Genomic DNA, 15,487 nt, shown 5'->3' with positions numbered 1-15,487 from the left:
TAACTTCCATAAAATTCGTGTGGATCTGGCATAAAACTGTTTCCTTTTGGATCTGGCAGAGTAAAATAGCTAGGTGCGAGGTATAATGCAGTCTTCTCGGGGAAGATACTCTGCCACTGTGGCCTGTGTCTATCAGTCTTCGCTGACTGCCGCACGCGGCGCTGCCCCGCGGATTGAGACCGGGACGAGGCAAATCCCGCAGCCGTGATTGAAGATTTGCCCGTGGCCTGAGGCTGCCCCAGCCGCCCCGCCGACTGGTTCCGGCCGCCTCCGACGCCGCCCCCCTCCCCATAGCCAGCCTACGCCGCCTCCAACCCCTCCAGAACCCCTGGAGCCGCAAGCCTTGATTTCACCTAACGCGACCCCGCTGCCCGCGTGCCGGCGTGTTAATTGAATTCTTATCAGCAGTCGCCGTGGAACTCGATCCCAGCCTCTCGCCAAGAATCCTCAGCCCTGCCGGCAGAGCAAGTTTCGTCCGGAAATTTGGAGCAGAGGCGATGCAGGCAGTACCAGCATTTGCTCGGAACCTTGTTTGCTCGCAGTTCTCCTTCCTCTCCGGGTACTTTTAGCAATCTCCTCAAAAAGTACGGTCTGAGAGTCTGTCCCGTTGTACAGTGTTTTGAACTGGACCTTGACTGCTTGAAGAACACCGTTGTTTGTAACGAGTTCAGGCTATCACCGGATGGCTCCAATTGCTATCCCGAGCCTAGCGTAATTTAACTCGGCTAAGTGTTCACTTACAGCCTCACTCTAGTCCAAACTCATGTGTTTTCTTATATCTTTGTATAAGCATACAACGGCACTGTAGCCGACATTATCACGTGACATGTGATAAACACCTGTTGCTGTTACTAAACTGATACTCAGAAGGAATACAGTTGTCGTTGAAAACAACACTGTGTTGTGACTGCTAGATGCTACAGTTCATGAAACCGATATCATGAAACGACCTTCAAGAAAAATGTTTTGTTTGATTATGTACACATAGGAAACACGGGAAATGGCTTCCTCTCACTGTTGTGATGTATTACGATGACGATGTGGTTGACACTTTTTTGTGGTTGCCGCTGCGAAATAAGAGAGGGATGTATTGTATTCCACCTTTGATCAGCAAAACAGCACTTACGTTGCAGTTCGTGAACTTAGCAGTGCAGCAGCCAGAATTAAGATTCTTCTTCAGAATTACAAGGTTGTGATGTTTCTGGAGTTAATTAGCCCAAAAATAACAAAGATGGACACAAAATTGAGGTTAGCTTCGATTAGTAACGAAAAAGTAATAGTAACACTGAGGTAATTCAAGACCATTTTATTACTTCCGAAGTTACTGAATTATACAAAATGTATGAAAAAATCAAAGAAAAATGTTCCAGACAAAACAGAGGGTGGGTGAAAGATAAAGGAATCTACGTAAAACTTGTGAAAGAGAATTATATTAGGGATTCTTCGTAAGAAAGGGTGACAGATCCGTATAGAGTACATCACATTCTGGCATACTGAAGCCTTCTAGAAGTGGAAACCTACCGGCAGTAGCTGATGATGTTGACGATGAAGACTCCCCCGTAATTCACAGCTATTTCATCAGTATGAGGTGATAGGATATCCTTCTATTCCTTATTTTTATTTAGAGGAGGTCCCATTGTCTAATTTCTTTATTTTCGTTTCTCATAGCGCCATCTGCCTCTGAACGTGAATTTATTGTTTCATTTATGACCTCATCAGGATCCTCGTCGTACTGGGTTTCACTGATAACTGATAAGTAATCGGCCTTAATGACAGAGAAGGTGCAGATGAAAGATCCCCAGGTTTATTCTGACAGTCACATATGCTTTCATGAACATCATGTTTAGAACCAGAGGCCATGACTTCTTTTTGGCCTTGGAACCAGATGGTGGTTTTTTAATCTTCCTCACAAATATGATTCTCATATTCCTCCAAGTCTCTTTACGTTCTTTCATTGAAACAGGTCATTGAATTAATAAAAACTGGTTATTTATTTTAGTCGCCGAAAAAAGTATTATTTACATTATTTCTTTCGCGTTAACTTAATTATGAAATTTATAGTTTTCCACATATCTGAATACTGATAATTCTTTCAGACTTCCGCTCAGTATTTCGCTTCACGGGAGAGAACTATCGGAACTATTAGCAACCACAGTAGGTGGTATTTCGTGATGAGAATGTGTGGAAACAGAACTCATAACGCCTTCAATCACTTCGGGGTTAAATGAATAGCAAGCATGAAAAAATAATTGAAGTTATTGTTACAACTTATTGTTCAACTTGTGGCCTGTGCTGATGCAGATGGCTTTTCACAACCACTGACTTGTGAGATCATGGAAGACACAGCGGTGAGGATGTATCCCATTCAGCAAGCTTACTTCGCTGTTTGGATCGTGGGAAGGAATGAATTTACGACAACCGAAGTTGCTACCATCAGACAAGAATCGGGTTCATATCCAGTATTTCTTCCTTGGGGAAGAGGCCTACCCTCTGAAAACCTAGCTCATGTGACCATTTCAGCGAGCTACTGTGTCAGAAGGAAAACGAAGATTCAATCAAGACAGGAGATTGCGCATTAGGAATGTTCACGTCAAAATTCCGCGCTTTTGATATCTCTGTTGTTTATTCAGAACAAAAACAGTTACAACCATAGTCGAAAGGACAAGGGCGTTGTAAAATTAAGATTCGGAAATCAGAAGATGCTGCATATTCACCTAAAACCCACTGCAGCCAGTTAAGGGGATACGGAATCGAATTTTGGGTTAAAAAATCGAATTTTTTTTTATTGGCGTATTATATTCTGCCATGTTTCCTCTTTAAAATGACGTATCATACATAGCTCTACTACAATTATAACTATTTTATTTTTATATATTTGTGAGATCGGGTATTGCGCTTTAGTTATACACGTCTCTCGTGGCTGACCATGAACTTTTTGGCAGTACCTTTAAAGTGACATGAATTCAAATATCCCGGTTTCCAGCTACTATTTATACACTAGTTGCCCGAAAATGTTTCTCTCTGGTTTCCTCAAGTTACTCTTTGACTTTGTGGCGGGACTGTTTTGTAAACAGTGTGATATAAGAAAGTAGTTGTTGTTGAGTTATTTCGTATTTAGTGCTTCATTTTTCGCAGTGAAAATGCCTAGAGCTAAAGCAAAAGTATTTAAAAAGCGTGTGAACTGGCAAAAGAAAAGAAATAATGATTCATTAGCAAAGCAAAGCAGTTCATCATCATCACTGTTGGAAAATGTGAATCCACTTATTACTGATTTGCCGAACGAACTTACACCAAATGAAAACAGTGCTTCTCATAAAAAACAAAGAGATTTGGAAGAGAAATATAATTTACTTGATAGAGGGAATGAAGTTTTTGAACTCATTGATACGAATATATTGTGTGAAGCTCTTGAAAACAGTTTGTGCTGCAAAAAATGTCATGGAAACGTTTCTCTGAAAGTAGAATCCCATGTTGGCCTGGCTGCCCAGTTTAATTTAATATGCAGTGTTTGTAAATACAGCTGTAAGTTTCCAAGTTCGGTTTCAGTAACTGTAAATAATGGATACAAGAAAACTGAACTTTATAGTGTAAATATTAGGTTAGTTTATGGATTGCGAGCAATTGGTAAGGGCAAAGCAGCTGGTGATATGCTATGTGGTGTTCTAAATCTTCCAAGTGCACCTTCAAAGTTTGAAGCTTACAATTATGTACTAGGATCTGCAGTTGAAGATGTAGCACAGAAGTCAATGCAGGTTGCTGTGGAAGAAGCAGTGGAAGAAAATGACGGCAGTCGTGACCTCACAGTGGCGTTTGATGGCACGTGGCAGAAAAGGGGCCACACCTCCAACAATGGTGTTGTAACAGCAACTAGTGTTGATACTGGCAAGGTTATTGATGTTGCAATAATGTCTAAATACTGTAGGTGCACAGGCAGGCTGAAAAATGAACACAGTGATGACTGTATTGCTAATTATTATGATAGTAGTGGTGGCATGGAGGTTGCTGGGGTGAAGAAAATTTTTCATCGCCCTTCACAGTGGTATAATGTTCGCTATGTCAAATATCTGGGAGATGGTGACTCTAAAGCATTCAAAGAAGTTTTGGAAAGCAAACCATATGGGAACAGTGTAAATATAAGCAAACTTGAATGTATAGGACATGTGCAGAAGAGAATGGGTGCCAGGCTGAGAAGGTTAAAATCAGTTATGAAAGGGAAAAAACTAGATGATGGGAAAACCTTGGTTGGCAGAGGAAGATTGACTGATTCCATAATAGACCACATTCAGAACTGCTATGGCCTTGCAATCAGGCAAAATACAGGCAATCTTGAAGAAATGAGGAGAGCTATATGGGCTTTATATTTCCACACCGCATCCACGGATGAGCATCCACAACATGGTTTGTGCCCCAAAGGTGAAAACAGCTGGTGTAAATACAATAGGGGACTAACAACAGGAGAGAAATACATTCACCACCACAGTCTACCATCAGCCATCATGGCAGAAATAAAGCCCATTTTCAGAGATCTGGCTGACAGAAGTCTTCTGATGAAATGTCTTCACGGAAAAACGCAGAACCCCAACGAGTGCTTGAATAGTGTGATATGGCATCGTCTCCCAAAAACAGTGTTTGTCGGAATTAATACACTACATTTTGGTGTGTATGATGCTGTGGCAACCTTCAATCTTGGAAATATAACTAAATGCCAGGTCCTTCAAAAGTTGGGTATGTGTGTTGGTTCCCGTACGGTACGTGCTATGTTCTTTTTAGATCAGCACAGACTAAGGCATGCTGATAATATAATCAAGACATTAGTGAAAAAAGCAAGACAGGTGCAGAGGGGTGCCAAAAGAAGACTTGAAGATGATTATGAAGACTGTGAAGGGGGTATTAGCTACGGATCAGGAATGTTTTAATCTTCTTTCTCCGTTTCCCGTAAGTTTACTTTTTACTTCATCTAGGAACATTATCTCAGGTACTGGTCAACCTAGAAGTCTGAAATTTTTATGACGTAGTGACATAGGTCCCTATTACATACTGAAACAACGATTTTTTAATTACTTGATTTACAAAAGACTTAGGGGTGATAGTCTAGTAAAAAGCGATGGAAAAAATTTACTTAAAAATAAATGTATAATATCTCTGTAAGAAAATACTTTGACAATAAACTGTTGTTTCAGTATTGTTGTAACATATGAATGCACATACAGTAAAATTTTTACCTCTCTGTCTCCAGTAGTTTGTGAGAAAATGTTCCCTATAATAGGCAGATATTAACATTGCGGGGATAGACAGTTAAAATTCGCGGACGATTCACGGCAGAGCAATTCCTTCAGAATGGGAGAAGTATAATTATAACAGCGAGTAGGTACTTCGGTTTATTTTTATGCATTCACTCTCTTTTGATGCCTTGGTAGGTGGAAATGAAAACATAATTATTAAATACTAACATATGATGTGCCTCGGCTTTAATATTGTACTCGAAATAATTTTACGCTTTTACAAGCCTTTATAAATCAAATCATGTTCATCCCCTTTGTTTATATGCTAAATATTTCAACTTCATAACTACATATACATGCAATTTTTAATTGTTAGAATATGATACATATATAAAAACTTGAATCGAACCTCAATTTTCCACTTGTGGTACCACTGCTTCCCACGCACTTTGTCCCTGTTGCTGTATTTCTTCAGGCCGAAAATCATATGAACACGGATGTTTTGCCACAGCTTCTGCAAACCTGAAAAAGAATGAAGTGGTAGTGTTATTTCTCCTGAAAACACAGCTCTGGCAAATACGAACAATGCTGAACTGACGCTTGACACTTGAAACTGAAACCGCACGAAAGCAGTTTTACAAGTTTCACGAAAATGATGAAACCAGTGTTTCATGAAATGTAGTGTGCATGACCCTGTGCTGTCTTATCCGTCTGCTGCAACCTCACTTTTACGTTTCATGACATTTGTGACATGAAAGTAGTCTTTCCAGCGTGCATCGTGCCTAATATGATGGTTCGTAGTGAAGTTATGGCAGAACTGTACTCAGGTCTGAGGGTAATTCGCGTATTTACGCGAGAATGGAAGACGGAATATATTAAGTAAGGTAGAAGTAATCACAGAATGTTCATTTCTAAAAGTCAATTGCCAAGTTTGCATCGTAGATCATCGTGACACAACTTGGATTGTAAGAAGAAGAGTGACTTAGCTCTATTGTCTCAATCCACAGTAGTTTACTCCGAGGAAAAGAACTGCATATTAGAGGGCGTACCACTGAAGAAAAAAACAGACATTTCACAGCAGTGAATCAAAAGGATTTACTTATGAAAAAATCGAGCCTTGTTTGCGCTGAATCTACCCATTTTACGCTATTGGACGTAGACGGAGCACAGACGATATTTTTATGCTAGCTGGGCCTGTACATCTCGGAAGAGTAAATTATCCCATGGCTGCGAAACTTCCGGTGCTTCTGCAACTTTTCTGTCAAGTTACAACGCCTGGAGGGAGAATTCATTTCACGTAATTGAAAAGGTGCTACACTGAATTCCGAGAATACAAACATGTACTGTGTGAACACAGTTTTCTCCTCTGTTTCGTTAATCAACCGTTCTCCACATAAAGCTAATGCCGCGGCTCTTAACCTATACTTTCGGAAACAAAAGAGAAACGTAACATCGGACAACATATCTTTTTTTTTTTTATTTCGCCTGGCAGTAAATTTATCTGCAGAATCTTTAGAGTTGTAATGTTAATGTTTCATGTCTTCCTCTCCAATCAGTACATGTTTATTCCTTTCAATTAAGTCATTGAGAATGAAATTCAATTGCACTCCTTCCTCTGGTGCTATTCAGATGAAAGGTACGTAAAAGGTAGTGTCGCGAGAAGTAGCAGAAGCAAAATAATAAATATTACCTATGAAACATAATAGACTCATGTTCAGAAAAAAAGCAGAACACCTTGAACGACTAGAGATAGGACGTTCATATTCACATGACCGGTTCGTTAGTATGTTATGCAGAATTGATTAGCATTTGAACCATGATGGCCCCCGGTTCATGGTCGACATTGGTGTTGCGGCGCAACACCACCTACTGCTAATATGACATGATTGCGGCTCTCGTCGCGATAAACCGAAGATGATGGTTCAAATGGCTGTAAGCACTATGGGTCTTAACATCAGAGGTCATCAGTCCTCTAGACTTAGAACTACTTAAACCTGACTAACCTAAGGACATCACACACATCCATGCCCGAAGCAGGATTCGAACTAGCGACCGTAGCAGCAGCGCGGTTCCGGAGTGAAGCGCCTAGAAACGCTCGGCCACTGCAGCCGCCTGAAGATGACGGATCAGTGTGACGTGAGAAGACGTGCGCAATTCCTCGCCGACGTATGCGTGAACGTTAACGGCAGATCGGTGAGTCTGAAAGAGGGCACAGTATTGCAATGAGAAAATGTGATGCATCTACCTGGGAAATGGCTTCTCGCGAGGGGCGAAGTGTTTCGGTAGCGCAACGGGTCTCCACAGATTGCTTCACAGAAGGCCGTAGAACACGACGAGATGGATCAGGACGCACCAGCCAGATCACCCCCCGAAAAGATCGACACGTCGTCCGAATGGCTTTGCAGGACAGATCGGCGTCCTCCTCGGTTCTGACGCAACAGTGTAACAGTGTAACACATCACACACCATCAGGGGTGACAGTCCGTCGTCGTTTATTACGGCATGGGTTACATGCTCATCGTCCACTTCTCCGCCTACTTTTCACGATTTGCAGTGTATGAAACCACGTCATTGGGGGCAGGAACACCATTAGGTAGTGAAACTTCCTGGCAGATTAAGACTGTTTGCTCGACCGAGACTCGAACTCGGGACCTTTGCCTTTCGCGGGCAAGTGCTCTACCATCTGAGCTACCGAAGCACGACTCACGCCCGGTACTCACAGCTTTACTTCTGCCAGTATCTCGTCTCCTACCTTCCAAACTTTACAGAAGCTCTTCTGCGAACCTTGTAGAACTAGCACTCCTGAAAGAAAGGATATAGCGGAGACATGGCTTAGCCACAGCCTGGGGGATGTTTCCAGAATGAGATTTTCAGTCTGCAGCGGAGTGTGCTCTGATATGAAACTTCCTGGCAGATTAAAACTGTGTGGCCGACCGAGACTCGAACTCGGGACCTTTGCCTTTCGCGGGCAAGTGCTCTACCATCTGAGCTACCGAAGCACGACTCACGCCCGGTACTCACAGCTTTACTTCTGCCAGTATCTCGTCACCTACCTTCCAAACTTTACAGAAGCTCTTCTGCGAACCTTGCAGAACTAGCACTCCAGAAAGAAAGGATATAGCGGAGACATGGCTTAGCCACAGCCTGGGGGATGTTTCCAGAATGAAATTTTCAGTCTGCAGCGGAGTGTGCGCTGATATGAAACTTCCTGGCAGATTAAAACTGTGTGCCCGACCGAGACTTGAACTCGGGACCTTTGCCTTTCGCGGGCAAGTGCTCTACCATCTGAGCTACCGAAGCACGACTCACGCCCTGTACTCACAGCTTTACTTCTGGCAGCATCTCGTCTCCTACCTTCCAAACTTTACAGAAGCTCTTCTGCAAACCTTGCAGAACTAGCACTCCTGAAAGAAAGGATATAGCGGAGACATGGCTTAGCCACAGCCTGGGGGATGTTTCCAGAATGAGATTTTCACTCTGCAGCGGAGTGTGCTCTGATATGAAACTTCCTGGCAAATTAAAACTGTGTGGCCGACCGAGACTCGAACTCGGGACCTTTGCCTTTCGCGGGCAAGTGCTCTACCATCTGAGCTACCGAAGCACGACCCACGCCCGGTACTCACAGCTTTACTTCTGCCAGTATCTCGTCACCTACCTTCCAAACTTTACAGAAGCTCTTCTGCGAACCTTGCAGAACTAGCACTCCTGAAAGAAAGGATATAGCGGAGACATGGCTTAGCCACAGCCTGGGGGATGTTTCCAGAATGAGATTTTCAGTCTGCAGCGGAGTGTGCGCTGATATGAAACTTCCTGGCAGATTAAAACTGTGTGCCTGACCGAGACTCGAACTCGGGACCTTTGCCTTTCGCGGGCAAGTGCTCTACCATCTGAGCGACCGAAGCACGACTCACGCCCGGTACTCACAGCTTTACTTCTGCCAGAGAATGATTCTTAATGAGAGGTGTAATAACCACAGACGGCAATGCATGCTCTGAAAAGAGCTCCCACCTAGTCACACGTTTAGTAAGGAGTCGTTATCGTAGGGCGTTCCATTCATCCAGCAGTGTTGTTGACCAGTACCAGATGGTCGCTCATGCGTGTGGACGTACTGGTGTACGTTTCTCCAAATCACGCCACACGGCTTCGAAACTGTTTATGGGGGAACGGGCAGATCAGTCGATTCGCCGAATATCCACTCGTTCGAGGAGTTTTTTCACCTGCAATGAAGAAGAGTTTGTTATGGAAAACTTAGATAAAGGATTAGACATTAAAGTGGAACCAAGTGTCAGAAGAGAAGCAGATGACAAGGGAGGAGTGGAAAGTATGTTAGCATTGCTCTTGCCGAAACTGGAAGGAATGAAAACAGAAGTGAGTGGAAAGCTAGAAGCTGTCAGCAAATCACAGGAAAAAATGAGTGAAGAAATAAAAAAGCTTGACGAAAAGTTTGAAAAACGTCTGAGGGGATTTAAACAGGAAATGCAAGATGGGTTGCAAAAGAAAATCTTGGGCTTTAAGTCGGAGGTTGATAAAGATTTTGAGAAGTTTAAAGATGACGTTAAAGAGACTTTTAAAGAGACAGAGTTTCAGTTAAAAAAGAAGCAAGAGAAGTTTGAAAACATCATAAAGGAAAGTGTAGAATGCTTGGATAAAAACATTAAAACTCAAGCTACTGAATGTATGAAGGGGAAGGATGTAATTAAAGATTATTGCAAAGGTATGTTCCGTGAATATAGACAAGAGACTATGGCAGAAGTGGAAGATATTAGAGAGACCACTGCTAAGATCGAGAATAGGGTAGGGAGTTTAGAAAAGACAGTACAGGGTAAGCAGTTTACTGCATCACCAGTAATAGTGCAGAAAAGGGATGGTAGTAGTTTCAATAATATAGTTTTTGATCCTAGTGGAGATGTACATCCCCTGTCTTTTGTGAATAGTTTGAGAAGTCAGTTTACTACAGATTGGACAGAAAAGGACAAACTAAGGAGGGCAAGTGCTTGTTTAAAAGGGGAAGGTTTAGATTGGGGAGCTGATGCACCAGAAAAATATGAAACATTTGAGGATTTTGTGTCAGCGTTTTTGAATGAATACTGGTCGAAAGAAAAACAAAGTGATGTCACAGAAGCTTTTAAGAAGGCCCCATGGTATGATAGGAATAGTAGGGCGAATATGAGAGAATATTGTGAGATATGGATAAGTAAACTAAAACATTTGTAGCCCATGAAGTGACAACGATACTATAGAAGAATTGATAGGGAAGTTGCCTCCTAATAGAAGATGTGGGTTGATTGGAAATTTTAGTACCATCACAGACTTTCTGAACAGAGTGAGGGATGTGGATAGGTGGCAATTGGGCTGTTCATTTAATGAAAATAGACATGTGGATGGTCATTATGATAATCAGGATAGAGTAGGTAGAATGAACCAAGTAAATGTTAGAGGTAGGGGAAGAGACTGAGGAGCTTTTAGAGGAAATAGCCAAAGTTATCAGACAGTAGGGGAATCACGAGAGGGAAACGGGACCCCGCTACAGTGAAGGCCCGTGCTGGGGCAGGTCGAATGTTTGGGCCTATTGAATTTTCAAATCACCATGGTAATGTAAGGGATACAGTGATGGGTAATAGTATTAGTAATGATTATGGTGATAGGATGTGTAGTCATCATGGTCTGGTGATGGAACAAATTGGACCTGAGGTTAATGGTGAAGGTGATAAGGAATTAGGGGCTCATGTATGGAGAGATTTTCCCAGATGTATGAGGGAGTCAAAGAATATGAAAGGCAGCCAAAGGGAGTGATATATGAAAGGAAATTATTTCAAAATGCAAGTGGTAATAATGAAAGGGAGAGAATGAGTAATGGTTGCAGTATGGGAGGAGAGAAAGAAAGTAGTGAAAGGGGTGATTTCCGTGCATGTGATGATTTAAGGAAAGATGCTAAGCCAAGAGAAAGGTCAATTTCTGAGGTCAATGGAGGGGTGATGAATACATATGCCTTGAACCATAAAGAGAAAGTAAGTAATGAAGAAGATGTCCATGTTTTTATTATTCACAGAGATGTAGGAATAGCAGCTGATGATGAGGAGGAAGTAGGTATTTGTGCTTTTCAGAAATGTTTAGAAGGAGAGGAAAGTTCAAAGTTGAATTGTGATGACTGGGCTCATAATGAAATTGAGCAGGATTTGTTATGTGAAGAAAGTAGTGATGGTGGTGATAGGATTAAGCAACTTTTTGTGAAAATTGGAATGTATGGTAGGGATGAAAAAGCTCTTTTGGATACAGGTAGTGAAATTAGTGCTATTGCTGGAAGTTTATTTAATTACATAAAGGGGCATAATGAAGTGATGAATGTACCACTAGTAGGTTTGAAGATAGTGGGTGCTACAGGGAAATTAAGCAAGGTAATTAAACACCAAATAATTTTGGAATTTGAGATTGGGGGCATAGGTTTAGTGCATAATTTTTTTGTAGTACCTGGGTTAACAGTGAATATTATATTGGGCATGGATTGGTTGACAGAGTGCAAGGCAGAGATAAATTGTGGAGAGAGTTTTGTTAATTTTGAGGGTGATGGGTCAAGGATCAGTGTGAAGTTTGATGGACTGGTGATAGATAAGGACCGATTGTTAGGGTATTTAAAAGTGAAAATGATGCCTGTAGTAACTAATTTGGGTCATGATAAGCTGAACTTGGAGTATAGGAGTGAGAAGGATACAAGTGGACTTATGGACGAATTGAAGAACCAAATGTCTAAAGTTGAAGGGTTAAATGAATGCCAGAAAGAAGAACTGAGAGAAGTTTTGTGGATGAATGGGGAAGTTTTTTCTGACAGGCCAGGAAGAGTAAAAAATTATGAATGTAAGCTGGATATCAAACCACATTAACCTTTTTCGAAAAAACCTTACTCCATACGATTTGCACAGAGGGAGGCGGTAAATAAAGAAATTGAGAGGATGTTGAATTGTGGTGTTATAGAGCTAGGGAAGAATGAATATAATTTACCTCTAATCATTGTGGGCAAGAAAGATGGTAGTGTGAGACTAGTTATTGATGTCAGGATATTAAACGAAGTGGTAAGGAGAGAAACTGATAGGCCAGAGAGTATGGAGGGGATGTTACAAAGGTATCACAAAGTAAACTATCTTAGTAGCCTCGATCTGACCTGCAGGTACTGGCAGGTGCCACTTGCTAAGGAGTATAGGAAGTATACAGAATTTTTAGTAAATGGGAAGTGTTATCAATACACTGTTGTCCCATTCGGGCTGAATATTAGTGTGTCTGTTTTTATGCAAGCCCTTGATCAAGTATTAGGACCAGAGCTGAGTTCAAAACTGACAGTATATGTGGATGACCTATTAATTGCCACTGAGTTATGGGAAGAACATTGTTGTTTATTAAATGAGTTGTTTGAAGCCTTAAGGAAAGGGGGCATGACCCTGAGACTCAAAATGTGTGAATTTGTTCGCAAAGTGATAAATTTTTTGAGTAGGATTTTGTCAACTACTGGTATTAAGATGGATCCAGACAAAATGAAAGCAATCAAAGAGTGTCCATTCCCAAGAAATAGAAAAGAGTTGAAATCTTTTTTGGGTATGTGTAATTTTTACCAGAATTTTGTGCCAGGGCAAACTTTTAATGTCCCATGTCTGAACAAATTATTGAGTCCTAAAGTGAACTATGTTTGGATAGAAGAGTGTCAGAAAGCTTTTAATGAACTTAAGGAAGCTTTGAAAGTGGAAAAGATTTTACACCATCTGGATCTTAGTAAACCATTCTATTTGGGGACTGATTCGAGTGGGTACGGTATTAGAGTGGAATTGTTTCAAAATTTTGGGGATGAGGAAAATGAAGATCATAGGACCATACCGATTGCAAGTAGGTCATTGACCAGGTATTTATAGAGAAATTACACTGTGACTTAGTGTGAAGTATTGGCAATAGTTTGGGGATTTCAAAAGTTCAGAGATTACCTATGGGGTAATAAAACTATCATATATGCTGATCACAGAGCCCTTATATCTTTCAAAAAGGTTCGGCTGGTACATAGACGGTTAACAAGATGGACTTTGTTCTTACAACAGTTTCCTTTTGAGATAAAGTATATTAAAGGTACACAGAACAAAGTAGCAGATGCTTTATCCAGGTTACCATTGAGTGAAGGTAACGATACAGGGTATGATGTTGATGAAGAGCATGTAAAGTTGTTTTATATAAAAGGTGTTCAAGGAGAGAAGAAAATTGAACGTATTTGCAAAAACATGAAAAGGTATCAGAATCAGGATGAAGTGTGGAAAATGGTGAAGTGTGAACTGGAAAGGAAAGATAGTAACAATAAGTTGCCAAAGTATTACAAAATTCATGAGGGAGTGTTGTTTACACGAACTGATGAAAATTCAGAGGATTGGAAAGTATGTTGGCCCCGTGGATATATAGATGAGATAATAGACTATATTGATTTCAGTTTTGGACATGTTGGTGCTAGGAAGTGTATACAGAAATTGAGGGAATATGTATCTTTTGACAACATGGTAAAGCAAGTGAATAACCGTATTAAGACATGTAACAAATGTCAAAGAGCCAAAGTTACCAACCAAACATGTAGGCTCCCTATGCAAAATATTAAACCGAATAATGTAATGAAACTGTTATTTCTGGACCTTTATGGTAAGTTACCAAAAACCAAGGACGTTTTGCATACATTTTTGTAGTTTTGGAGGTTTTTTCTAAATTTATAAAAGTTTATCCGCTACGTAGAGCTACTAGAAAAGCCATTTTGAGTAAATTGGAAGGTGATTATTTTGTGAAGTTTGGGGAACCTAAGGCCATATTATCCGACAATGTGTCACAGTTTGCATGTAAGAAGTGGAAAGAAGGCCTTACCAATCAAGGAGTTACAGTAATTTACACATCAACGTATCATCCGCAAGGGAATCCAGTAGAATGTTATATGAGGGAGATTGGCAGATTCTGCCGTACTTATTGTAGCAATAACCACAGTTCATGGGGAGACATAATAGGAGACATTGAGGATGTAATGAATTCTGTTGTTCATGAGGTAACGGGGTTTACTCCTCAGGAGATTATGAAAGGTGAGAGACAAAAAAGTCTGGTGGAGGAAAATTTATCTTTCCCTGCCACGGAGGAATTGAGTTGGGGTGAAAAGAAGAAAAAGGTAAGAGAACTGGTAGAGAAGAAACTGTTGGAAAGAAAAAAAAAAGACATGATGGTAAGGTGAAGGGTATTGATATAAGGATAGGTGATTTAGTTTTGATCAAGACATATGAGAAGTCAAAAGAGATAAATAGTGAGATTTCTAAATTTTTTGATGTATACAAAGGACCATTTGAGGTGGCTAGTATACCCCACCCGAATGCATTCTATCTGATTTATCCCAAGTCCAAGAAGAAATTTGCACTTAAGAATGTGGTTGATTTAAAACCATATAAGGCAAGAACAACACACTAATACATTTGCCCACTTGCAGTTTTCAGAGGAAATAAATTTCAGTGTAAACAATGTAAAGATTTGATTATGAACTGTAAATAAGAAGTGGTTTAAGGATAATTTCTTGTATAGCATCATACAAATTTCTTTTAGAAACCAGATAGTTTCTTTTTTTTTTTACATGTTTGATGATGTGAAGAGTCAAGTAGTTATGAGATTCAAGCATTGAAATGTGAGTTGTTATAGTAGACTGTGGCTTTGCTTACAAATTCTTCAAGACACTCCAGTGTGTGTGATGATAAGTAGTATATACAACTGTCAAGAATCTAGCAAGATTTGTCTGCAGCAGCATTGTATAGGTTTACTGTAATTACTTGTTCATCCTAGAATTCGGTTTGTGCTGTAACTAACACCTGTCTTACTTTTAGTCTTTACTATATGAAATAATCATTTGTTAATTTGATTTGCTTGCTTTATGTCAGCATTCTCAAAGAACTGTGTAAAATGCTGTTTCATTGTTGTTAAGTTTATTTGTACTGTTACATGATGTATCCAATTGTTCATGTGAAATAGTCTGAATATAAGTTTGAATACTTTAAGGCAATATATATACCCACGACATGACCTAGCTTCATGATGTTGGTTGTCTCACATGAGTCAATGACATTTTATATTGAGAGGTTCTTGGGAACATCTCATAATAAAATGGGGGGCATAAGTAAAGGCAATGCCAATTACGCATATAAAATTTTTTTTCGTGATTTTCTTTAGATTTCTATTCTTTTGCTTTTGTTCATATGGGCATTTCTAATTGTGATTATGTAACA

At 40.4% G+C, this 15,487-nt stretch overlaps 1 protein-coding gene across 1 annotated transcript in view; it reads right to left on the bottom strand.

Moving 5' to 3' along the window:
- The window catches only part of LOC126456173 (protein takeout-like), a 186,651-nt gene that overhangs the window by 65,603 nt on the left and 105,561 nt on the right, over positions 1-15,487 (bottom strand). The window contains exon 2 of the mRNA XM_050091926.1: positions 5,671-5,744. Within this exon, the coding sequence (XP_049947883.1) occupies positions 5,671-5,744 (74 nt within the window). The remainder of the gene's footprint in view (positions 1-5,670; positions 5,745-15,487) is intronic.

The sequence above is a fragment of the Schistocerca serialis genome, chromosome 2 (assembly GCF_023864345.2).
Source record: "Schistocerca serialis cubense isolate TAMUIC-IGC-003099 chromosome 2, iqSchSeri2.2, whole genome shotgun sequence".
Classification (NCBI taxonomy): domain Eukaryota; kingdom Metazoa; phylum Arthropoda; class Insecta; order Orthoptera; family Acrididae; genus Schistocerca; species Schistocerca serialis.
Note: the sequence above shows the minus strand (reverse complement) of the source record. Positions and strands in the feature narration are given on the sequence as shown.